General features: G+C 44.0%; 2 protein-coding genes across 2 annotated transcripts in view; both read right to left on the minus strand.

Annotated features, from left to right (window-relative positions):
• Positions 1-26,933, minus strand: part of rps15a (ribosomal protein S15a) — a 619,775-nt gene that overhangs the window by 10,909 nt on the left and 581,933 nt on the right. The gene's annotated exons all lie outside the window — the stretch shown is intronic.
• tmc5 (transmembrane channel like 5) overlaps positions 1-26,933 on the minus strand; it is a gene marked incomplete at both ends in the record, with an annotated part of 44,291 nt that overhangs the window by 1,731 nt on the left and 15,627 nt on the right. The window contains 11 exons of the mRNA XM_083764347.1: positions 3,527-3,605; positions 3,870-4,040; positions 5,188-5,321; positions 7,858-7,933; positions 8,060-8,155; positions 9,457-9,554; positions 10,075-10,150; positions 15,316-15,482; positions 18,082-18,234; positions 19,199-19,340; positions 21,661-21,803. Of these exons, the coding sequence (XP_083620473.1) occupies positions 3,527-3,605; positions 3,870-4,040; positions 5,188-5,321; positions 7,858-7,933; positions 8,060-8,155; positions 9,457-9,554; positions 10,075-10,150; positions 15,316-15,482; positions 18,082-18,234; positions 19,199-19,340; positions 21,661-21,803 (1,335 nt within the window). The remainder of the gene's footprint in view (positions 1-3,526; positions 3,606-3,869; positions 4,041-5,187; positions 5,322-7,857; positions 7,934-8,059; positions 8,156-9,456; positions 9,555-10,074; positions 10,151-15,315; positions 15,483-18,081; positions 18,235-19,198; positions 19,341-21,660; positions 21,804-26,933) is intronic.

A 26,933-nucleotide genomic window follows, 5' to 3' on the forward strand; every position in this document is an offset into this window, starting at 1 on the left:
ATCGCGAGAGATCGGCATATCCCGCCGCGAAGTGGAGATCGCAGTTGAGCGGTTAGGGCCTCTCAATTGTGTGTGTGTGTGTGTGTGTGTGTGTGTGCGTGTGCGTGTGCGTGTGCGTGTGATTAGCCAGGCTAATCAGTTGATCTGATCTGTAGCCAATCACCTCCTTAGGTTACAGGATTAGAATTGGCCAAGGCAACGATGAGGCTGTTTCAGGGAAGAAAGGTCAGTGTGTACAGTTAACAGAGACTGTAGCCGTAGCCCACAGGTACATTTAACAGAGACTGTAGCCGTATAGCCCACAGGTACAGTTAACAGAGACTGTAGTCGTATAGCCCACAGGTGTACAGTTAACAGAGGCTGTAGCCGTATAGCCCACAGGCACAGTTAACAGAGACTGTAGCCGTATAGCCCACAGGTGTACAGTTAACAGAGGCTGTAGCCGTATAGCCCACAGGTGTACAGTTAACAGAGGCTGTAGCCGTATAGCCCACAGGCACAGTTAAAGGAGAATTCCATGCTAGAAGGCTTTCTTACCTTTCTTTGTAGTTGTTACGTCCCCAACAAAGAGGTCCAGGTGTTTTTTAGTACAAAAGCTCCTTATTGGCTATTTCCCCTACCATAAGCCCTAAATGAATTGCATTGAATTGAATGGGAATTGAATGGGGCTATGGGGTGTTGTGCTAATTCGCATATTTCCATCGCTCAAAATTACAATGTTTTTGTATATATATCCTCTCTTCACAATGTAAATAATATCCCAAGAGGCACAGTTTACTACTTATTTCGATGGAAATAAGCAAATTAGCGCAACACCCCATAGCCCCATTAAATTCCCATTCAATTCAATGCAATTCATTGAGCGCTTATGGTAGGGGAAATAGCCAATAAGGAGCTTTTGCACAAAAAAACACCTGGACTTCTTTGGTGGGGACGTAACGACTACAAAGAAAGGTAAGAAAGCATTCTAGCATGGGATTCTCCTTTAACAGAGGCTGTAGCCATAGCCCACAGGTGTACAGTTAACAGAGACTGTAGTCGTATAGCCCACAGGTGTACAGTTAACAGAGGCTGTAGCCGTATAGCCCAGAGTAAGTACAGAGGTCTTAAGACACACCAGATGTGTCAACAGACACTTCATCGTGCACCTGGTTTTATATCTAATTATCTCATTTTTGTGTAATGACGAGGAAAGATTTATTATTATTTATCCCAAATGCAGCTTGGATGGATTTGAATGTCCGCATAGATTACTTGCAGTATTTGTCTTCAAGCCCTCATTTGATTTAATTATGTAAAAAAGGGATTTGCTGGGATGTAAAGAGATTTGGGAATAAATTGATAACGACTGACGAAGGCCACACAGGCCGAAACGCGTTCGTTATCAACGTCCGAGGTAAATTCATTCTTATAAAAAGGACATACACAATAGAGTGCTGGCATTTTCTTCATTTCAACTTTTATATTCGAGCCTGGGTCAAAAAATTTATCTAAATACAAAATACATCTTCCATCCCAGCGAAATACAAATTACAAAATACAAAAAAAAGTATTTCAAATACGTATTTCAAATACATGTATTTCAAATACTGCCCATCTACTGTAGATGAGGACAGCGTTTAGGGGAATCTGTCCCACTATTAAATCCTGCAAGTATCCTAAATCCATTCTTGGGAAAGAGGATATAAGGCGATTAATTTATTTTTCAACCCCAGGGCAAAGGGATTTCTTTTTGTTATAGCTCCCAAAATTTGATCCAGACACGAACTAGAGCCTATGACACAATCATCCTTCCGCCCCAGCTATCTTCATTCTCCGTGACCCCGGGCCATTGGCATCCAAAAGCTTATTTCCTGACCTGACATGACTGCACAGTGCCATTTAATCAGACCAGTATGTGTCCAGTGGAAACCTCGTATGAATCTGATCTCAGGTCAGAATGGGTTAATCAGACCAGTGTGTGTCCAGTGGAAACCTCGTATGAATCTGATCTCAGGTCAGAATGGGATAAAGGCCTACTCATAGTCTGGATTTCCGGTGGTGACGTAACTGCAATGACGTTGAGCGGTGGTGAGTAAAAACAGCGGTGGCGGTGGTTTGCTCTTCACCGCGGCTCAGTGACGTCATGTTGTAGTTCGGCGGTCACCTCAGCACCGTAAATCCAGACTATGTATGAGCCTTAAAGTAATGCTAAAAACCTTAGAGTATATATGAATAGAGGTGGCACCCAGAGGAAACCCTGAGGCGAAATGGACATAGTGGCCGAATTTGGTATTGCAGCCTGGCCCCAAACACATGAAGGCACTGGTCCGTTGACTATCATTGTGCACGTTCACGACGGCAGCACGCTCGTGCGCGTTCAACGGCAGCGCGTTCATGTGTTTGGGGCCACTCACTATTGCAATCCGTCCCAGAATGCACTCTGTTCCTACCCGGAAGGAGGAGTGAAATCGCCTCATGCGCTTTAGAGCAACTTAATGCAAGTGGATGGAAGGAGAACTACAACTTAATGCAAGTGGATGGAAGGAGAACTACAACTTAATGCAAGTGGATGGGAGGAGAACTACAACTTAATGCAAGTGGATGGAAGGAGAACTACAACTTAATGCAAGTGGATGGAAGGAGAACTACAACTTAATGCAAGTGGATGGAAGGAGAACTACAACTTAATGCAAGTGGATGGAAGGAGAACTACAACTTAATGCAAGTGGATGGAAGGAGAACTACAACTTAATGCAAGTGGATGGAAGGAGAACTACAACTTAATGCAAGTGGATGGAAGGAGAAATACAACTTAATGCAAGTGGATGGAAGGAGAACTACAACTTAATGCAAGTGGATGGAAGGAGAACTACAACTTAATGCAAGTGGATGGAAGGAGAACTACAACTTAATGCAAGTGGATGGAAGGAGAACTCGGATGTCTTCTCTATTCATAATATACTCTAAGCTAAAAACTGGCCACTAGGCGGCAGGCCACCATGCAGGAAAGGTGGACCCGTGGACCGGTCCGGGCCTGCTGCCGTTCTGCCATCGTGATCATGTCACTGTACCTGGATCAGTATCAGTGAGGGACAAGTAAACCCTCTTCTATCTGAATCCTTTTGCCTGCAGCATCATTCTTGTGAGAGCAACAAAGGGTTGTGTAGTTTGTTGTCTGTTGGTTTGTATCATTTATGTTGTTCTGTAAAAGTGCTGGTATTATTAGGGCTTGTTTGTTTGTGTGTGTGCCTCGACGGAGCGGGGCGGTAGAGTTTCTGCTATCAGCGCGCTGGTTGTGGACGGTGGGCCGGTCTGGGCCAAATTGTCCCAGTCCAGCCCTGAACTACATATGTACTCACATTAAGTACATGTACTCACAGGAACTCCATGTACTGTACTGTACTGTGCTGTACTCTGCTTTGCTGTGCTGTGCTGTGCTGTGCTGTGCTGTGCTGTACTGTGCTGTGCTGTGCTGTGCTGTGCTGTACTGTACTGTACTGTACTGTGCTGTGCTGTGCTGTGCTGTACTGTACTGTATACTCACATTAACTATCTGCTGTTTGAGCAGAGCGATGAGCAGCTTCCGGCCCTGGGTGAGCTGCCAGAAGATGTACATGATGACTCTGAGAGAGAGAGGAGATAGAGAGACACTAGATATAGTAGAAATAAGCCAGACCGAATCAGCTGTTGGCCAGGCTACTGGAAAATAACATTGAGAGTTGCACAACAGCCTGGGGAGAGATGCGATCGGTTTTGATATTGATAATCTCCGCTCGGGGATAACATAACTCCGTCCTGTGTGCTCATTGGATAACAGAACTCCGTCCTGTGTGCTCATTGGATAACAGAACTCCGTCCTGTGTGCTCATTGGATAACGGCTACTCACATGACGATGAGCGTGAGCAGGAAGTAGAAGATCTCGCTGCGCACCACGTTGTGATAGATCCAGATGGGCCAATGGGAGCCGGGTCCCTCCAGCTCCAGCATCCACACGTTGACGGCCCCGATGGTGCTGTTGAGGCCCCGGAACGGACCGCAGCGCTCCGACGGAGTCAGGCTAGAGGAGGGAAAAGCAGTTGTTTTTGGCAGCACATTTTTATTTTTTAGTCATAAAGTCTCAGTTTTCATTTCATTTTTAGTCACATTTTATAGTCACCTGTGAATGTTTTAGTGTTAGTCTAGTTTTAGCCGACTAAATATGCTAAGATTTTAGTCGCCTAAACTACAGGTGATTTAGTCAAACAAAAATGGCCTTGATGCCGTCGTAATGACTGATTTTACACTTGCTGAAAATAGCCGTGTAAAATTACTTATACTGGATCTCTTTTTATTTGTTTGACGAAATTGTCAATAGGCTACTGTATATATTCATCGTCATCATAGCTTAGTTTTTATTTAGTTTCCATTTAGTCTTCGTCAGTGAAAAAAGGTAGTCGACGAACGAAAATAACAGTCAACACACACAATATTTTGGACCAAAAAACAAATAATTACAAAGAAGAAAAACAACAAATAAAGTGTTGTAACCTGCCGTTTTTTTCTACTTTCTAATTCTTTGTTTGGCCCGAAGACTTGTGTTTGTTGTCATGATTTGTCACGACAAGAGTTGGCTTTGTCCGCGGCGTAAATGGTCTGTAAATAAATACTTTCTGAAATGCCTATGGGGAAAATGCATTGAGATTCATTTCCTGGGCCACTCGTTGTTCTGAAAGGGGGAGGGACTGCGACACTCTATTGGGAACCAAGTGGCCCTCCATACCAGTGTTGTTTTCGTCGACTAAAACTAAGACGAAAAATGTTCGTCGACTACGTTTTTCCACTGAAAAAAACTAAATGTAAACTAAATTAAAACTATGCTATGGTGACTAAAACTAAGACTAAATATACTGACAATTTCGTCAACAAATAAAAACTAGACTAAAATGTTAGGAAGGGACTAGTGGACAAGAGATCCAGTATAAGTCATTTTACACTTGGTTGCATGCTGAAAATAGCCGATCTACAAGCTCACAACGCGTCGCGAGCTTGTAGATTGGCTATTTTCAGCAAGTGTAAAATAAGTCATTATGACGGCAACAAGGCCTGCAAAGATAAATTTTAGTCGACTAAATCACCTGTAGATTTAGTCGACTAAAATCTTATGACATTTAGTCGACTAAAACTAGACTAACACTAAGACATCAAAAAACAACACTGCTCCATACCTCCAGACCGTGTAGGCCACCATAGACAGCGCTCCCACGAAGGAGGGGAGGAAGAGGAGGCCGATGAAGATGGTCTGCATCTGAGCCGCCCGGTTCGATCGACGCGGCGGTTGGCAGTTCTGGATCAGGCTGACCTGGTGGTGAGCACGCACGCACGCACGTGCGCACACACACACACACACACACACACACACACACACACACACACACACACACACACACACACACACACACACACACACACACACACACACACACACACACCCACACCCACACACACATACAGGCATTCGTGAATTGTGTTATTTATCCAAACGCCCTAACCCATTCTGACCTGAGATCAGATTCTAAAAATGTCTTCTATGTCAGTCACTCTTCAATTTGAAAAAAATAGCAGACCTACAAGCTCGTAGCGCGCCACTCTATGAGCTTGTAGATCTGCTATTTTTCAATAGCTAAAGCATAACATGATGCTAACACCAAAATGGGTTCCCGTTCAGAATGGGCTAATTATTAGACATCCCAAAATACAAACACAGCAAACTGCCCCCATCCCAGACTCCACACATGTACATACAAAAGAGACAAGCCAAACAAAACAATATTCACATGACCCGTTCCCTCTGGTTATTCTCGCTGTATAGCTTATATATTGTGTCATTTTAAAGTTCACAAAACACTCAAACATTAGTTAAACACAACATTCATTTAGTTTTGTTTTGTTTTGGGAAACAGCAGTTTGAATAACGGCCTCTGAGGCCATTTTATCTTCATGAAATATTCAGTAGGCCAATTTACTCCTGGATCAAATTACTATTTTGAGTATTTTCAAATGAATTTGATTACTTTCCTCAGACATCTTTTTGGATCTCGACAAATAGGGTTGCCTGAAAAAGTCTTAACCCTTAAGCCTTAGACCTTTTCCTCTAACCAAATGACTGTATACAAGCCTTCAATATAACAAAATGATTTTTAATGAATAATTGACCCAGCCAGGTCTGCAAAAAGAGTAATATGAGCCCAGGAGGCTGTGTGTAGAGGCCCTGGTATCCATCCATCCATCCATCCATCCATGGCATTGTAGTTGACTATGGCTTTATGTCTTTATATTCATGGCAGTTCAGCTTACAGACAAATTAACTCTTTGACTCCCTACAGACGCAGTAAACACCTTAGGGAGGATTTAACCAGGCCTAGACCAGGGGTGGTGCAATTTTGACGATGGCGAGGGCCAATATATTTCCACACTCACTCCAGAGGGGCCACAGTGCATATTACTGTCGTAGCAATTTATTTTTGCTATATTTGAATTGGAAACCTGACATTTATTTTGCTATTTCTTTTTTTTGGAATCCTGAAAAGTAACCTATAGTTTTTATTGAATTTTCAAATGCATTTAGTTATAGTTATAGTTAACTTTATGAACTGTTAACATAACTACATTGGACACAAAAAGACAATAACATGTTACTAGTCATTAAGTACTAGTCATTTAATACTAGTCATGAAGTAATTAAAGCGGGTTTTGGAATTGTAAACAGCTGAAATCAATCAGTATTCTGATATTAACAGAAGGGGTGTGTCGACGGTCTAGACCCCCAGTAGGACTGTGTCGACGGCCTAGACCCCCAGTAGGGGTGTGTCGACGGCCTAGACCCCCAGTAGGGGTGTGTCGACGGTCTAGACCCCCAGTAGGGGTGTGTCGACGGTCTAGACCCCAGTAGGGGTGTGTCGACGGTCTAGACCCCAGTAGGGGTGTGTCGACGGCCTAGACCCCCAGTAGGGGTGTGTCGACGGCCTAGACCCCCAGTAGGGGTGTGTCGACGGCCTAGACCCCCAGTAGGGGTGTGTCGACGGTCTAGACCCCCAGTAGGGGTGTGTCGACGGTCTAGACCCCCAGTAGGGGTGTGTCGACGGCCTAGACCCCCAGTAGGGGTGTGTCGACGGTCTAGACCCCCAGTAGGGGTGTGTCGACGGTCTAGACCCCCAGTAGGGGTGTGTCGACGGTCTAGACCCCCAGTAGGGGTGTGTCGACGGCCTAGACCCCCAGTAGGGGTGTCAGGCGTAATTAAGTACGTTTTCGTTGACTGAAACTAAGACGAAAAATGTTCGTCGACTACCTTTTTCCACTGACGAAAACTAAATGGAAACTAAATGAAAACTATATGATGACTAAAACTATGACTAAATATACTGACAATTTCATCGACAAAAACTAGACTAGACTAAAATGTACAGGAAGGGACTAGTGGACAAGAGATCCAGGATAAGTCATTTTTTCAACTTGGTTGCATGCTGAAAATAGCAGATCTACAAGCTCACAACGCGCGTGGTCCCCGGACCACTGGTTTAAATCCTTATATAACACTCGGCAGTCACACTACTCTCAGAGTTAACCCATTCTGAACGGGAACCCATTTTGGTGTTCGCATCATGTTATGCTTTATAGCTATTGAAAAATAGCAGATCTACAAGCTTATGGCGCGCCACCGAGTGGCGCGTTACGAGCTTCTAGGTCTGCTATTTTTTAAAAATCGAAGAGCGACTGACATTTTTTTTAAATCTGATCTCAGGTCAGAATGGGTTAATCAGACCAGTGTGTGTCCAGTGGAAACCTCGTATGAATCTGATCTCAGGTCAGAATGGGTTTAATTAACACCCCTTAGTTACCTTCTTCAGGTAGAAAAGGATGAAGAATTTGAGAATCTGCATCACAGGCAACAGAGGAGCGAAGTAGATTCCAATCCTGTAGAGGGGAGATAAGTTCCATCGTAAACATAGCCATGAGTAAAATGATGTCCTATTTCTGACAGCTCTGGGTATGATGATGAGCTATACTGTTGTTATTATTTACATGATGTTGTTTTCTTACCAGGCCAGAGTCTGTGCATAGATGAGGTCCAGGACGTTCCTCGCTACATCAAATTCTGGAACACCGAGACTCGGTAGGCATCTGGTTCCGATCACACTGCATGGAGGAAAAGGCATTGATCCGAGTCCACAGGAACTATTTTCAGGTATGACTCTATAGAGTCATTCTAAGCAGTGGCGTGCACAGATAGACACTAGGGGGTGCTAGAGCACCCCTTGCCCTTTTCCCTCTGGACAAAATATGTGCCCTTTTGGGGGGGGGGAATAAAACAATTTTTGTACAGTGTACAGTACAGTAAGTGGACCATGGTGACATTGATCCAAAAAGATCTTTTGAAAGAATATATATTCAAAGATTTGTGCCGCATTGTTACGATTTTTCCAAAATAGCAGACCTACAAGCTCGTAGCGCGCCACTCGCGTGCTATGAGCTTGTAAATCTGCCAGTGGTCCTTGAGAGGGTTCCAGGTGGTCCATAGCCCTGGTCCAGTGCGTCAGCGAGTCTCTCGTCAGACACCCTGCATCCACTGCTCTGTAGCAATTTTCCCACGGCTTTAGAATTCCCCGAAAATAAACAAAACGACGTAACAAACTCACCGAAACAAAGCCTGCTAGACCTTATCAAGGTAACAGTCTATTCTCAATGCTGGGAAGTGTCTCGGTTCCCCAGCTTCTCTCTAAAAAGGCACTCTTTTTGTCATGAAATAAAAATGCACCCCGGAAATGCCATAGTAGAAAAAGTTACTCTGTCCGGTACATTGCTTTATTAAAATGGCACAAAGTGCATTTTAGAGAGAAACTGGGGACCTGAGGCGCTTCCCTGCAGCTTTGAGAATAGACTTTCACCAAGGTCTAGCAGGCTTTGTGTCGGTGAGTAGTTACGTCGTTTTGTTTATTTCTGGGGAATTCCAAAGCCTCGCACGGCAGTGGGAAAATTGCTACAGAGCAGTGGATGGGGCACCAGGGCTAGGTGGTCCCCAGCTAAATGATGGAGAGTTGGCAAATGGACCATTATAGATTAACTCTTGGGAGTGTAAAATTAAACCAAATGGACCCGTAAACATCTGCATTGCAAGTCTAAACAATTAGAGAATGTAGATTTTATTTTATTTTGATCGACGTTTGCCTGTTGTCTCTCCTAAATTGTGGACAAAATCTTATTACCCAACAAGAACAAAATATTCTTTAGTTTTGGGTCTGCGAGGCTAAATGTCATCAAAATGGTGGTCCGTGGCTCAAATGCAGAATAAATAATAGAACTTATACCACTGCTACTATAAAAGACTGACATTATCGTAAAACAAATTGTGATACAAACTTTCTCACGCTTGTTTGCGTATAGAATCAGGATAAAGGACATCTCAATTAAACTAATAAACTTACATCATAAAAACTTACTTGCTGAGAAACTCCCCAAAGAATGATCCCAGCATGAGAAACAGGAAGTCGACGATAACCAGACGGTACAGAGCCTGTCCCACCACAGACTCCCAACACTGCGGGGAACGCCATGCACAGAGTGTCAATCACAGGGAACGCCACAGAGTGTCAATCACAGGGAACGCCACAGAGTGTCAATCACAGGGAACGCCACAGAGTGTCAATCACAGGGAACGCCACAGAGTGTCAATCACAGGGAACGCCACAGAGTGTCAATCACAGGGAACGCCACAGAGTGTCAATCACAGGGAACGCCACAGAGTGTCAATCACAGGGAACGCCACTCTGGGCTGTATTTTGCGTGTCTTGAGTACCAGGTCTTATTCCCTAACTTGAGTAAACTAAAGACCTGGAGGCGTGGTCAATGCTCTTTGGCCACTCAGAATAGCCAAATGGCATTGATCACGCCTCCAGGTCTTTAGTTTACTCAAGTTAGGGAATAAGACCTGGTACTTAAGACACGCAAAATACAGCCCAGAGTGTCAATCACAGGAAACGCCAAATGAAAGAAACAATGGGTATATGTTTAGGTGAGAAAGTGTAATGTTTTAACTTTAAAATAGTAATAAAACATACCGAAAACTTGTTTGGAACTTCATGCATCCAATAATAGCAAAGAATGCCCAGAATGGACATCTTCAGGATGACGTTTCTTGAAAACGGGAGATAAAAGGATATGTTTTAATTCCTCTAATTTCTGAGAGAACAAAACAAGACAAAGCATTCTTGTGTTATATTCATTAGAGATGCTCCGATACCTGTTTTATTGACTGAGTACAAGTACTTCATTTTGAGTACTCGCCGATACAGAGTACCGGTACGAGTGCTTCTGTTATTTTGTTGAGCAACCCATTTTCTCCCATTTAATTGAACTGTTATGCCTTACATGTACTGTTCAATTACAGGGCTAAAAATGTACTTAAAAAAAGAAGAAGAAAATAAAACAAATATAGGCTTTATTGCCTATGGATTTTTATTTCTGAATGATAAAATAATTACAGTAATGTGTATGCGGGCGTATGCCTGTCTATGTTGTGTAGACATTAGCCTACTCACTTAGAATTTGATGCATTTTGTGTCATATAACAATAGGCTACACACAGTACTTTCTAAAGAAACTATCATTTGCCATGGTGCTGCGGCCATCTTGGATCCTATAAACACAATATAAACAAATGGGAGAGGGGCGGGGCCGAGAAAAGGCCACAGGTGCTATTTGTTGAAGAATGTACAGTATGCTCACACACTGATAACAGCATATAGTCCAGTGTTGTTTTTGGCATCAAATTTCTATTTTAGTTTTAGTTTTAGGTTTTTTTAAAAACCGCTCTCAAAGGGCACCTACGGATGGCTGCAATTCGAAACTGGCCTCTGTAAAATCTGAATCCCCCCACCCCCCCCCCCCCCCCCCCCCATCTCCCCTCACTGTATATAGTACGGCAGCTTAGCAAAAAAATGTGGACACGGCTGACAAAAGCGCCAAATTTTTTCCACATGTTCTCCATAACCATACGTTTCATTTTGGAAGGGGAGCCACGTCATCAAGATGTCAGAAGGCGGCCATCTTGGCGTTCAAAGATGGCCGCCATGTAATATCTATAAGTGCCACTATCTCAGCTTCTAAGCCACTTAGAAGGTCAATCTTGGTGTCAAAATATACATTATCTGGGTCAAGGAATGCAATAAGGTCATTGAGAATATCACTAGATGTTTATTTGTGCCAATATCAAATAAATAGGTCATTCTAGCAACATATTTACATCATCTTCAACTCTTTTAGCATTCAGATACATTGAAAAATGGAGCATGAAGTGAATGATAACAACATTCAAATTATCTGTTACATTTACAACTGCAAAGAGCTGTGCAATTCCAGTGTGCCTTTTACATGAGCACCTGTAACCTGTCACAGGACTGGCTCTCCTGTGAGAGCCAGTCAGGGCACACTTAAAGTCACACTTAAAGACACATAAGGTTGTGGCGTCTTTAAGTGTTCTTTAAGACCTTCTCAGACTCCTCCCTGCCAGTGGCGGGAGGTTTTCGTTCCGAAACCGAGGTACAGAATTTCATTTATGAACTCAGCACAGGGCATCATTAATGTCCTATGGGTTTAAGAGTGGTGACGTCAGACGCCCAAAGCCTCAGGGTTTATAAGGCCTGTGTCTGCGTCACCGCCTCTCTCGAACACTTTTCCTTCTGCCAAGAGCAAGATAAAAGGGTGTTCAGCAAAATATTTAGCTCACTTACTTAAAGAACCATGGTTACTAAAGTAACCTTCATGTTATTTTAAGGTGTGTTCGAAATATTTCGCTCTATGGGACTTTATGAACTCCCGTATCCTGAACTAGCCAGTGAGTCCTAGGACTTGAGGATAAATAAGGGCTGGGGATAAACCTTAGGTTTGTAGCCCGGTCCCACAGGGTGGAAAGGTGACAGTCTTAGACTGTCAGTGTCTTCCCGGAGCGGCTAACTGGGGTAGGGCGGAGACTGCCCCAGGCAGCCTGGGTTTTATAGAGGGAGGAGGGGCGTTGCCTCATTTCCTCTAGAGCTCTTGTGGGATGGACTTGATCGGAGTCCATTTATGGGCAGCTCCCAAGACCGCGTGCGCTAAAGAGGGCACTGCCACATCTAGGTTATAGTATGTGGCGAAGGTCGAGGGGGAGGACCAGCTTGCCGCTGTGCAGACGTTCTGGATTGAGACACCCTTGTGGAGTGCCCAGGATGCTGCCATGCCTCTTGTGGAATGAGCCTTTAGCGTTAGCGGGGGCTCCACTCCCTGAGTGGTGTAGGCCAGGCGAATGGCCTGCACTATCCAGTTTGAGATAGTAACAGTGACAGGTTTTCCCATGGTTCTGTCACCCCAGGATATGAACAGTTGATGACTTATCCTTGAGGGGCCTGTTCTGTCCATGTAAGTGCTGAGCACTCTCACTGGGCAAAGGCAGTTCAGCCTCCTGTCCTCTTCAGTAGCGAAGGGAGGGGGGTGGAAAGCCTGTAGAGGTCCACCGGTACGCAAACTGAGAAAGCGGGTCATTGTTGATTGGGCTCTGGCCTTCTGAATTGTTGCGACAACATTCGGAGGGAGACCGGCCTCAGTCAGCATTAGCCTCTCACGGGCCAGACCCATAGGTCTAGGTCCTTGGGGAAGGGGTGGAAGATTTCTCGTCCCGCCTGCGTGAGAAGATCCGCCCGTAGAGGGAGCTGTAGAGGAGGGGGGCTATCTCCGTCCTCCAGACGCCCCAGGCTGGTGCTACTAGTAGTACCGTCAGACCTCGAGTCCTCACTCTGTCCAGAGTGGGAAGAATGAGACTCAGTGGGGCGTATAGGAGGGACCTGGGCCATTGGTGTGCTAGAGCGTCTAGCCCCAATGGTCCTCCCATGGCGAAGAAGAGAGGGCACTTCGTGTCCTGCTCTAATGAGGCAAAAAGGTCCACCTTGGGTGTCCCGAACCTGTCCCAGATCTGGTTCACTACCTGGGGATGTAACGACCAGTCTGCGTAGCGGAGGGGTCCTCTGGACAGCAGGTCCGCCCCTGTGTTTAGAACACCCGGGACGTGACACGCTGTGATGGATAGTAGACGAGCGTCGCACCACATCGTGAGTCTCAGAGCCAGCTGGTGTAAGCGAGGGGACCTGAGTCCCCCTTGCTTGTTGATGTAGCACATAGTTGTTGTGTTGTCCGTCCTGACCAGGACGTGACAACCTCGGATGCGCGGTTCGAAATCCCTCAGAGCGAGGAATACCGCCATCAGCTCCAGATAGTTGATGTAGCAGGACCGTAGTTGTTCTGTCCACATCCCTCTGGTTGTAGTGCCCTCCAGTGTGGCTCCCCAGCCAGTCATGCTGGCGTCTGTGGTGACGACTTTCCTGGTCAGAGGTGTCTGCCCATAGAGACGCCCTCTGAGAGAGCCCGTCTGTCTGCCCACCATTTCAGGGCCAGCACGTATTGTGACGTCACTGTTACCCTCTGGTGGCGATGGTGCATAGGTATGCGTCATCCAACGTTGAAAAGGTCTCATATTCAGCCTGGCTTATTATTGGTTATGTGAACCACTGAGGCCATAAGCCCCGCCATCCGGAGGCATGCATGAAAAGGAATCAAACGATCCCTCTTGAATGATGCCGCGGAATGTATTATTGCCTCTATTCTCTCTTGGCTCGGGCGAGCTGTGAAAGAGATTGGTATAGTGTTATACCGATGAAGTCTAGACTGTGTCGGAGTTAACATGCTCTTCTCCTGGTTGATTTGAGACCCGAGAGAGGTTGGTGGCAGACGCGGGTCCCTCTGTAATCTGTCCACCATCACTTACATGAGCACCAAAACCAAACAGAATAGGAATACATCAAAGTAAAGTCCAAAAACGAACCATAATTGTGTACATATATTGCCAGAATGAACAAAATTATCTATTATTGGCAGATTTAGTCACTTATTGATATTCCCTATAGTTATATTGCATTCCTTGACAAGGAAAACGTATATATTGACACCAAGTTTGACCTTTTAGGTGGCTTAGAAGCTGAGATAGCTGCACTTATAGATATTACATGGCGGCCATCTTTGAACGCCAAGATGGCCGCCTTCTGACATCTTGATGACGTGGCTCCCCTTCCAAAATGAAACGTATGGTTATGGAGAACATGTGGAAAAAATTTGGCGCTTTTGTCAGCCGTGTCCACATTTCTCTAAAATATGGCCCTAAGCTACCGTACTAATATGTATCTTTTCCCTTTTTGCTTCCTATATGACGAATTCCTGTTCTGTTCTTTAGCTACATAGAAATGTCTATTTGTATGTCTCTAAATGTTTTGACGAATTGAACAATGTGTGTAAACAAGTGTAATGCTTTATTGGGTCGTCCACTCACAGTTAACAGTCTTTGTATTGAGTTTGTGCTTGAAATGTACTGTAAATTCTGCAAACTGTTAATACATATTTCAATCAATCAATCAATCAAAAGTCTTTGTCTTTTGAATAGTTTTCATTTAGTTTTAGTCACATTTTAGTCACCCGGAATGTTTTAGTGTTAGTCTAGTTTTAGTCGACTAAATGTCATGAGATTTTAGTCGACTAAATCTACAGTTGATTTAGTCGACTAAAATATGTTTTGACAGCCCTTGATGTCGTTGTAATGACATATTTTACACTTTGGTTGCTTGCAAAATAGCCGATCTACAATCTCACAACGCGTCGCGCTGCGGCGCGTTGTGAGATTGTATATCTGCTATTTTCAGCATGCAACCAAGTGTAAAACTGGATCTCTTGTCCACTAGTCCCTTACTAACATTTTAGTCTAGTTTTTATTTGTCGAAGAAATTGTCAGTATATTTAGTCTTAGTTTTAGTCATTGTAGCTTAGTTTTGTAGCTTTGTTTTTGTCAGTGAAAATAGGTAGTCGACGAACATTTTTCGTCTTGGTTGGGTGGAGTAGAGCCTGACCTGACTATGAGGGCGTAGATCTGCGTGCGTTGGTTGGGTGGAGTAGAGACTGACCTGACTATGAGGGCGTAGATCTGTGTGCGTTGGGTGGGTGGAGTAGAGACTGACCTGACTATGAGGGCGTAGATCTGTGTGCGTTGGGTGGGTGGAGTAGAGACTGACCTGACTATGAGGGCGTAGATCTGTGTGCGTTGGTTGGGTGGAGTAAAGACTGACCTGACTATGAGGGCGTAGATCTGTGTGCGTTGGGTGGGTGGAGTAGAGACTGACCTGACTATGAGGGCGTAGATCTGTGTGCGTTGGGTGGGTGGAGTAGAGACTGACCTGACTATGAGGGCGTAGATCTGTGTGCGTTGGGTGGGTGGAGTAGAGACTGACCTGACTATGAGGGCGTAGATCTGCGTGCGTTGGTTGGAGTAGTGCTCCACCTTGTTGAGGAGGGAGTAGAAGAGAGGGATGACCAGGTTGATGAGAGACACCACGAAGGGAACCAGGAGAGTCTCTGCCTCCTGAAGCAGAGTCCAGTTGGTCACGTCTGTAGTCTTCTGTATAACGATAAGAGACACAAGGAGGTCATACACAGTCTCTGTCTCCTGAAGCAGAGTCCAGTTGGTCACGTCTGTAGTCTTCTGTATAACGATAAGAGACACAAGGAGGTCATACACAGTCTCTGCCTCCTGAAGCAGAGTCCAGTTGGTCACGTCTGTAGTCTTCTGTATAAAGACAAGAGACACAAGGAGGTCATACACAGTCTCTGTCTCTTGAAGGAGAGAGTCCAGTTGGTCACGTCTGTAGTCTTCTGTATAACGATAAGAGACACATGGAGGTCATACACAGTCTCTGTCTCCTGAACTGGAGACCATGTTGGTCACGTCAGCTTGTGAATGTAGTATTTGTATTTAAAAATGTTCCAACTCGTTGACTCTTTTGAAAGCTTCCCCAGAAAACACTGACAGCATTTGCAGCCTTCATCACAAAAGGTTTTATCAGGCTTTTATTTTTTTATTTTTCCAACATAATTATTAAAATATCTGCTAAAACCAATATATTACTTTGATATCGATTCGATACAGATATTGCATTTTAAGGCCAATATTGGCCGATACAGATGGTGATGATCGATGAATTGCCCATCGCCGTAGTTACGTCGCTATAGACAGCTATAAAGATAAGAGAGAGAGACGGCCACCGTTGCCTGTTTGCGGAGCGGTCTTGATATCGGAAGGTCACTAGTTCGTATCCCCGGACCGGCACGTTAAAATTACCACCGCTGAAGTGCCCTTGAGCAAGGCATTGAACCCCTACCATGAAATGTTCTATGAGCAGGGCCTGGCTGTAAACAAGTTATTGAGCTTAGTCCAGTTACCCTGGGTAAACATGGTACCTTTCCTTTCCTTAGTCCAATTACCCTGGGTAAACATAGTACCTTTCCTTTCCTTAGTCCAGTTACCCTGGGTAAACATAGTACCTTTCCTTTCCTTAGTCCACTTACCCTGGGTAAACATAGTACCTTTCCTTTCCTTAGTCCAGTTACCCTGGGTAAACATAGTACCTTTCCTATTCTTAGTCCAGTTACCCTGGGTAAACATAGTACCTTTCCTTTCCTTAGTCCAGTTACCCTGGGTAAACATAGTACCTTTCCTTTCCTTAGTCCAGTTACCCTGGGTAAACATAGTACCTTTCCTTTCCTTAGTCCAGTTACCCTGGGTAAACATAGTACCTTTCCTTTCCTTAGTCCAGTTAGTTACCCTGGGTAAACATAGTACCTTTCCTTTCCTTAGTCCAGTTACCCTGGGTAAACATAGTAGCTTTGCTTTGCTTTGCTTTGTGCTGCTGACGGTAAATTACCTGCCATTGTATTACTGCCAGGAACTAGTGGCTTGTATACAGGAGTAGGTCATGGCCGTTGACTTATGCAACTGTGGACTTCAGTTTATGACATCACACTTTATCTAATCTGTCAAGAACACGTACATTCCGAGATTCCTGCGCTACTGAATCTGTCAGCATGGGCATTCATTGTTGTCAGTGGGGATGAAAACATAGGTGCCCCGCCCCCACCAGGTGCAGTACTTAGTTTAGACAGTTTTTGGTTTAGACTAGTCATTAGTCCTGGCTACAACTACAACGTATCGGGGTGCATACTTAGTTTAGACTAGTCATTGGTTAGACATGGGTTAAGGTTAGGTTTAGACTAGTCATTGGTTAGACATGGGTTAAGGTTAGGTTTAGACTAGTCAATGGTTAGACATGGGTTAAGGTTAGGTTTAGACTAGTCATTGGTTAGACATGGGTTAAGGTTAGGTTTAGACTAGTCATTGGTTAGACATGGGTTAAGGTTAGGTTTAGGTGTGCTGCCCCGTGGGAGGTTAGGGTTAGGGTGAGGGTTTGAGATAGGTTGTAGTTGTAGGACTAATGACTGGTCTAACCTAGTCTAAACCAACTACTGCACCCTGTATCTCAAACCCTCACCCTAACCCTAACCTCCCTCCTCCTCCCCATGTTTTTACTAAAACTACAACATGACATCACTGAGCCGCGGTGGTAAGAGACTCACCTCTCACCCCAAACACATCTCTCTGTTTTTACTAAAACTACAATATGACGTCACTGAGCCACAGTGGTGAGAGACTCACCTCTCACCCCAAACACATCTCTCTGTTTTTACTAAAACTACAATATGACGTCACTGAGCCGCGGTGGTAAGAGACTCATCGCTCACCCAAACACATCTCTCTGTTTTACTAAAACTACAACATGACGTCACTGAGCCGCGGTGGTATAAGAGACTCACCGCTCACCCAAACACATCTCTCTGTTTTTACTAAAACTACAACATGACGTCACTGAGTCGCGGTGGTATAAGAGACTGACCGCTCACCCCAAACACATCTCTCTGTTTTTACTAAAACTACAACATGACGTCACTGAGCCGCGGTGGTAAGAGACTCACCGCTCACCCAAACACAAAACTACAACATGACGTCACCTTGCGGTGATGAGATACTCACCGCTCACTGTTCTTACTAAGGTGACTCACCTAGAACTGAGAGTATGAATACCTTTATCGTACCATGAGAGAAACACAATACTTTGACTATTTTCTACAGCATTATCTTTGTGTTATGTTTATTATTTTTATACCTGCTGCTCATACTGGTTGAGGTAGTAGATGCCAGCTCCGCAGCCAACGGCCAGACTGGTGGAGAAGAGCCAGGTCCCGAGGTGGAGGCCAAAGTGTTTCAGCTTCTCAGACACGGTCAGCGTCTCTTCAAGGTTCTTCTCTGCCAGAGACTCCTGCAGAGACAGCCAGGGAAATATTTGGCACATCTCTCTTCTGGTATTCTTAGATATAGGTCGTATTTGTATAATAAATAAAATTAAATATATCACACCCCTGTTAAATGAGGGGCGCTCTTGTCATCGTACATCGATTTATGTTAGCGGACATTTGATGCGATTGTTTAGCCGATTTGCTCGTTTACATAATATGACATACGTTTTCCCTTCAATGTCAATGGCGTTTAATGTTTTGATGTTTAATTTGAGGCATATTTTAGCGGAATTATCAGCTCTTATCATCATACATCATCATGAATAATCTCATCTCATACTGGCCAATATCGTCATATTTAGCGGACATTTTGACCTAATTTCTCTGTTCATTGTCATTGGCAAATTTTGAGACGTGTGGGGACAAAAGCTGTTTATAGAAGGGGCTAGCAACCCTTAACACTAGGACGTCGGAGCAGCCATTCTGACCGATTTTGAGATTTTAAAGTTTATGTTCTTAGCCCATGGAGTCCAGAGAAAGTTCCCCTTGCATGACTTTGTCTAAATATTCGATTGAAATCATCTCTGTTTTTTTTTCTGCCTGTGTCTGAAGAGGGCAAACTGACTGACTGTGAAAAGTGGACTGGTTAGGTAGGCTAACCATTGTCAGGTGTGGGGTTGCCATGGCAATCAATTGGCTGAGGCAGAGGCTGGAAATTGCACAGGTGAGGGGATTTAGGCTGACTAGGCCCACTGGCAGAGCCCGACTATAGAGCCTTTTGTGGTGGTTCTGGAGAACCGTGCGTCCGTCCGACTGACCGACTTGAGGCCGGACACTGCACTCCCTGCGGGGGTGTGGAACGCGTGTGGAAAACGGTTCTCGAGTTACGTGCATTACAACCGTACACACACACACACACACACACACACACACACACACACAGACGTGGCGCATGTATAGTAGGATGATGAGAAGAGGCGTGCAGACCTTGAGTTGTACAAGGAGGTTGTTCTTGCGCTGTCTCACGGCCCTCTCGTTGGTGACGCTGAAGTCCCAGCTGCACAGGAGCTGCCACGCACCTCCTGATGCGTCTGCCAAAACATAGTTCCTCTGGAAAGAGCTGGCCATGCTACATAAAGACACACATATAGTTCCTCTGTAACTAGCCATGCTACATGAAGACACACATAGTTCCTCTGTAACTAGCCATGCTACATGAAGACACACATAGTTCCTCTGTAACTAGCCATGCTACATGAAGACACACATAGTTCCTCTGTAACTAGCCATGCTACATGAAGACACATATAGTTCCTCTGTAACTAGCCATGCTACATGAAGACACACATATAGTTCCTCTGTAACTAGCCATGATACATGAAGACACATATAGTTCCTCTGTAACTAGCCATGCTACATGAAGACACACATAGTTCCTCTGTAACTAGCCATGCTACATAAAGACACACATATAGTTCCTCTGTAACTAGCCATGCTACATGAAGACACATATAGTTCCTCTGTAACTAGCCATGCTACATGAAGACACACATAGTTCCTCTGTAACTAGCCATGCTACATGAAGACACATATAGTTCCTCTGTAACTAGCCATATGCTACATGAAGACACATATAGTTCCTCTGTAACTAGCCATGATACATGAAGACACACATAGTTCCTCTGTAACTAGCCATGATACATGAAGACACACACATAGTTCCTCTGTAACTAGCCATGCTACATGAAGACACATATAGTTCCTCTGTAACTAGCCATGCTACATGAAGACACACATAGTTCCTCTGTAACTAGCCATGATACATGAAGACACACACATAGTTCCTCTGTAACTAGCCATGCTACATGAAGACACACACATAGTTCCTCTGTAACTAGCCATGCTACATAAAGACACACATATAGTTCCTCTGTAACTAGCCATGCTACATAAAGACACACACATAGTTCCTCTGTAACTAGCCATGATACATGAAGACACACATAGTTCCTCTGTAACTAGCCATGATACATGAAGACACACACATAGTTCCTCTGTAACTAGCCATGATACATGAAGACACACATAGTTCCTCTGTAACTAGCCATGCTACATGAAGACACACACATAGTTCCTCTGTAACTAGCCATGCTACATGAAGACACACACATAGTTCCTCTGTAACTAGCCATGCTACATGAAGACACACACATAGTTCCTCTGTAACTAGCCATGCTACATGAAGACACACACATAGTTCCTCTGTAACTAGCCATGCTACATAAAGACACACATATAGTTCCTCTGTAACTAGCCATGCTACATGAAGACACACATAGTTCCTCTGTAACTAGCCATGATACATGAAGACACACACATAGTTCCTCTGTAACTAGCCATGCTACATAAAGACACACATATAGTTCCTCTGTAACTAGCCATGCTACATGAAGACACACATAGTTCCTCTGTAACTAGCCATGATACATGAAGACACACACATAGTTCCTCTGTAACTAGCCATGCTACATGAAGACACATATAGTTCCTCTGTAACTAGCCATGCTACATGAAGACACACACATAGTTCCTCTGTAACTAGCCATGCTACATGAAGACACACATATAGTTCCTCTGTAACTAGCCATGCTACATGAAGACACACACATAGTTCCTCTGTAACTAGCCATGCTACATGAAGACACACATATAGTTCCTCTGTAACTAGCCATGCTACATGAAGACACATATAGTTCCTCTGTAACTAGCCATGCTACATGAAGACACACACATAGTTCCTCTGTAACTAGCCATGCTACATAAAGACACACATATAGTTCCTCTGTAACTAGCCATGCTACATGAAGACACACATAGTTCCTCTGTAACTAGCCATGCTACATGAAGACACACATAGTTCCTCTGTAACTAGCCATGCTACATGAAGACACACATAGTTCCTCTGTAACTAGCCATGCTACATGAAGACACATATAGTTCCTCTGTAACTAGCCATGCTACATGAAGACACACATAGTTCCTCTGTAACTAGCCATATGCTACATGAAGACACATATAGTTCCTCTGTAACTAGCCATGCTACATGAAGACACACATATAGTTCCTCTCTAACTGGCAATGGTGGAAAGTAACTAAGTACTTTTACTCAAGTACTGTACTTAAGTACAATTCTGAGGTATTTGTACTATACTTATTAGTAGTATTTAGTAGTATTAGTAGTATTTCCAATTTCCAGTACTTTTACTTCTACTCCACTACATCTCAGAGCCAAAATGTGTACTTTTACTTCACTACAATTATTTGAAAACTTTAATCACTAGTTACTTTGGCGATTTTTAATTTTGATTAGAAAACATACATTGATTAACCACTTCAACCTCCATACATTTTGGCCATTTGAAAATAGCCGATCTACAAGACCTGCTGACCTGTAAATGAGCGCGGCGCCACACAGCACCATGTAGGCCGCGATGGTGAAGAAATACGCCAGCTGCATGTTGTAGTCCAGATGGCCCGGGATGGTGGCGTTGCTGTAGCTACCGTAGTACATGGCTGAGTAGTTGAAATAACCCTGCAAGGACATCACAGCACATAATGATGAGTGTTGTTTTCGTCGACTAAAACTAAGATGAAAAATGTTCGTCGACTACCTTTTCCACTGAAGAAAACTAAATGGAAACTAAATGAAAACTGTGCTATGATGACTAAAACTAAGACTAAATATACTGACAATTTCGTCAACAAATAAAAACTAGACTAAAATGTTAGGAAGGGACTAGTGGACAAGAGATCCAGTAGGCCTATAAGTCATTTTACACTTGGTTGCATGCTGAAAATAGAAGATCTACAAGCTCACAACGCGTCGTAGCTTGTAGATCGGCTATTTTCAGCAAGTGTAAAAACAGTCCTTACGATGGCATCAATGCCCACCAAAATACATTTTAGTCGACTAAATCAACTAGATTTAGTCGACTAAAATCTCATGACATTTAGTCGACTAAAACTAGACTAACACCAACACATTCCAGGTGACTAAAATGTGACTAAAACTAAATGAAAACTATTCAAAAGACAATGACTAAAACTAAAATCAAAATTTGCTGCCAAAAACAACACTGTGATGGTGGCGTTGCTGTAGCTACCGTAGTACATGGCTGAGTAGTTGAAACTAGAAAAAGTGCCCTTCTGGGCACAGGTCTCCACCAGGATAAGTGGCATTTCTTCCTCAGCCTAGTGGGAATATGCGTGCACAGTTTCATCACAATCGGACGCTGCGTTGAGGAGTTGTGGCGATTTGTACAAAGCGGGCTACTCCTGAAAACTGTAGGAGCCAATCGTGGCCAATCAGGATGGAATATGAGAAATCAAACAAACCTGTCTTGATCACATGACTATGGAGATGATGTGTACCGATTTGCGTGAAATTTGGATAAAGGAGTAATAATAGAAAATGTGTTTTACATATGTCGGCCTCCTGGTGGCGCTATAAAGAGCAGATGTGAAAAATTCCAGGCAAAGGTTTTTCCTTGGCCTCTAGGGAGTTGGCATACAAAGTTATCCACAGATCCGTGCAGTTAGAGGTAAAAACACTTTTCGGCCAGTTATAGCGCCACCTTGAGGCATTTCGTCCTCGGCCTAGTGGGAATGTGGGTGCACAATTTCACGGAAATCACGCGATGTGTTCATGATTTGCAGCATTTTGTTTGAAACTGAGCACTCCTGTGAACTTTGGAAGCCAATCTTAACCAATCAGGATGGAGTCTGAGAAATCTGAAAGACCGCTTTCGTTGAATGGCTCTAGAGAGACTGTGTACCAATTTGCGTGATGTTTGGACAAAATCTGTAGGTGTACTGTGCAAAAACTTGTTTTGCACAAAGCGGCCTCCTGGTGGCGCTATAACAGGCCGTTCTGGAAAGTTTGGGGCAGAGGTTCATCGTTGGCATCCAGGGAGTGTGTGTGCAAAATTTGGCATCGACTAACGGTTAACGGTGGCCGAGATTAGCTGCTCACGGACACACGGACGGACACACGGACGTACACACGGACGGACGGACGGAGTGCAAAACATACTCTCCCCCCATGCCTTCGGCCTGGTGGAGACAATAACCCTGTATAAGGACAACACAGCACATAATGATGGTGGCTTGCTGTAGCTACCGTAGTACATGGCGGTGTAGTTGTCAGTTGAAATAACCCTGTTTAAGGACATCACAGCACATGAAACACTGGTTCTCAAAGGGATAGTTCAGTTTTATTTTTTTTACTTAAGCTGTATGAAATACTTGCCAAACCCTTTCAGCGCCACCTGGTGGTCACCAGTTTAGGCTCTGAGTGCCAATTCTCTCCATTATAAAGACAGAAAGAATTTGTAATTATATTATGCATATCAAAATATGGATGAGAATAAAATTGAATTCCCAAGGGAGATATACGTCTTGACGCCCGTGGCATCCATTACAAAGACGTCAATTAGACGTCTTAACGTTTATGGCTACTAAAGAGATATTAACCCTGTGAGCACCACTGACATAGAAACATGGGGTTTAACCCTGTGAGAACCACTGACATAGAAACATGGGGTTTTACCCTGTGAACACCACTGACATAGAAACATGGGGTTTAACCCTGTGAGAACCACTGACATAGAAACATGGGGTTTAACCCTGTGAGCACCACTGACATAGAAACATGGGGTTTAACCCTGTGAGAACCACTGACATAGAAACATGGGGTCAGGGGCGGCCTTAGGAATCTGGAGGCCCGTTTCAAGACCAAATATGAGGCCCCCACATTTTTTTGTTGATACAGCCGTATATTGATAAGAATAGTTTGACTGTTCAATATCACACGCAGCCATTACTCTCGCCAATTAGCAACAACACCTTTCCTCATCCTGTCGAGTGTGAGTGAGTGAGTGAGTGGCAGGGGTTGACTGAGGGGACTTCAGTGCACTGTACACTCTTGCTTCGTGTCCCAGGTTGGCTTGGTGTGGAATGTGCTAATTTGTCCCCTATATATTCAAAGTCTGATTCCCATTGATTGTTGGCTGTGTTTAGCATGTATATGGCTGTGGAGTTTTGGTACAAAATCAAAACAACTTGTCTAATATTTTGGCATGTTTAAACCTCCAGGAAAATCCGTGTTGAGGTTCTTAATAATTAAAACGTCTTTGTCCTATACTGTCCAGTTGGGATTGTGTTGAAGTCCAGATACTTTTAGAGCTTCAATGCCATGTGTAATGTTGAACAATCCTTGTAGTTGTCTTTTTTGCATTGTTAATATTGTATTTGTGTTGTCTCAGCCTTGCAGCTATTGTTTTACTCGTTTCTCCGACATATTGTAAGCCACATTTTTCACATGTGATTAAACAAACACAGTTGCTGGTGCTGGCTGTTATCTGTTGTTTAATCTCCAACATGCATTTTGTAGTTGTAGTTCTATTTTTAACTATTTGTTTGGGTTTGAAGTATTCTGGTCTCTGGCGTGCTGGTGTGTTGATTCCTTTTAGCTTGCTGTGTACCAGATAGTCTTTAAGATTTTTGTTTTTTCTGTAGGCCGAGTTTCGCGATAATTATTTTTTTGGCAAAAGGAGAAGGAAAAAAAAACCTAACAATAACAATATAGGACCAAGTCATTTCAGGACTGCTTGGTCCTTTAAATAAAAAAAGATCATAGAAATAAAGAGAGTTCCACCGTGTTCAGTTTGGAACATACAGGTTTGTGTTTCCACCGCATTGTGTTGGACAGAACAATTGTCATTGTTTGATGCCTAGCTGAATGGTTAGAGAGCCTGTCTGGAGAGAAGGAGTCTCCTGAGGTTTGAATCTCAGTAAGAGATGCTGAGAGGTGGCTCACCATCAGGTGGGATGAGATGTTGATCCATCATTTCTTGATCTTTCTGCTGTTCCTTCGTCTGGAATGTGGTCTCGGTTGTTGTTATTGTTGTCGTCTGTTGTCGTTGGTTGCCATGGCTGCCAGTTCCCACCTGATGTTGTGTGGGAGTTCTGATTGGTCCAGAGCGTACTGAATAACTTCTAGCTTACATAACGTCTTAAGACTAGGACTCAAGTCTAAGATGAACAGCTCATCAGAGATAGTGTGATCTCCTTTGTATCCTCCAAAGAGGATGATACGATCTCCCACAATGCAACAGCACATACAACGCATTGGACATGGTCCTTTCCCCTTTGGCTCAACCTTCTTCCAGGAGAAGGTCTCTGGACTGAATTTCCACACATCATTGAAGGTCTGGTTACCGTTCCAGCCACCAAATATGTACAGCTCTCCATTGTAGGTAAATGCTGAATGAAACCAGCGTCCTTTTGGTAGAAGTTGGGCAGAAGGTGTGTCCAGCCAGACGTTGGTCTCTGTGTCAAACACTCTGATGGTGTTGTAGCCGGTTTGGGGGTGTTGCTGGGACCTACCCCCAAATACATAAATAACCCCCAAATAAAAATAAATCTTTGTCCCAATGATGGTGTCAGAGTGAAACCATGAAGCAGGAGGTGGAGTTCCTCTGGTGTTAATTAAAGTCCAGACCATTGTGCTGGTGTCCAACTTGTACATGTCATTAGTGTAGAATGTCTGCTTGCTGTCTCCTCCATGGATAAACATGACCTTCTCCAACACACAGGCTGAGTGGAAGCTCCTCCCCTCTGGAACAGTCCCAGAAACCCTGGGTTGGAACCATCTGTGGGAGTCAACATCAAATGCATAAAGCACATTGCAGTAAGGAACACCTCCCCAGATGTAGACTGTATCTTCAACCAACACAGCTGTGTGGCCCTGGCGCCTGGATGGAACCTCAAGGTGACCGTCTCCTCTTCCTGGTTCCACTGGAGGTAACTTCTTCCAGCATAAAGACACTGTGTTGAAGACATGGACATCCATCTGTCCCTGCATGTTGTTGAAGGTCCCTCCATCACCGTAGCCTCCAAAGGAATACAGTTTGTTCCTCACTGCTACAGCAGCATGAGCGGATCGCTTTGGTCCTCCTGCTTTGGAAACGGTCCAACACAACATCACTCTGTCTGTCTGTCTGTCTGTCTGTCTGTCTGTCTGTGTCTGTCTGTCTGACGTCTACTCTACAGTCAACACGGTGCATCATCTTATATCTTCTGGTGTGAAATCACACGAGACACAAACTGTTGCCATGCACGCCTTAACGACGCCAATTAGTGCAACCTTTGAACTATATTGCTATATGTATTACTTCATTGCGGCTACCTTGGGGTCTATGGATCTATGGATCTATGGGTCTTCCACACGTATGGCCAGCTTGGTGTGTTTGTGTGTTCTCAGGGGCGGCCTTAGAAATCTGGAGGCCAATTTCAAGACCAAATATGAGGCCCCCACATACCTATGCCATCATTATTTTGTTGAGGCCCCCTGAGGGTGGAGGCCCGTTTCAATTGAAACTGGTGAAACATATTTAAGGCCTCCTATGCATGGGGTTTAACCCTGTGAGAACCACTGACATAGAAACTGTTGGTAGGTTCTATAATAACTGGTCTCATACCAGTGTTGTTTTTGGCAGCAAATTTCTATTTTAGTTTTAGTCATAGTCTCTTGAATAGTTTTCACTTAGTTTTAGTCACATTTTAGTCACCTGTAATGGTCTAGTGTTTAGTCTAGTTTTAGTCGACTAAATGTCATACGATTTTAGTCGACTAAATCTACAGTTGATTTAGTCGACTAAAA

This window comes from Protomyctophum parallelum (genome assembly GCF_964188405.1).
Source record: "Protomyctophum parallelum genome assembly, chromosome: 5".
NCBI classification, from domain to species: domain Eukaryota; kingdom Metazoa; phylum Chordata; class Actinopteri; order Myctophiformes; family Myctophidae; genus Protomyctophum; species Protomyctophum parallelum.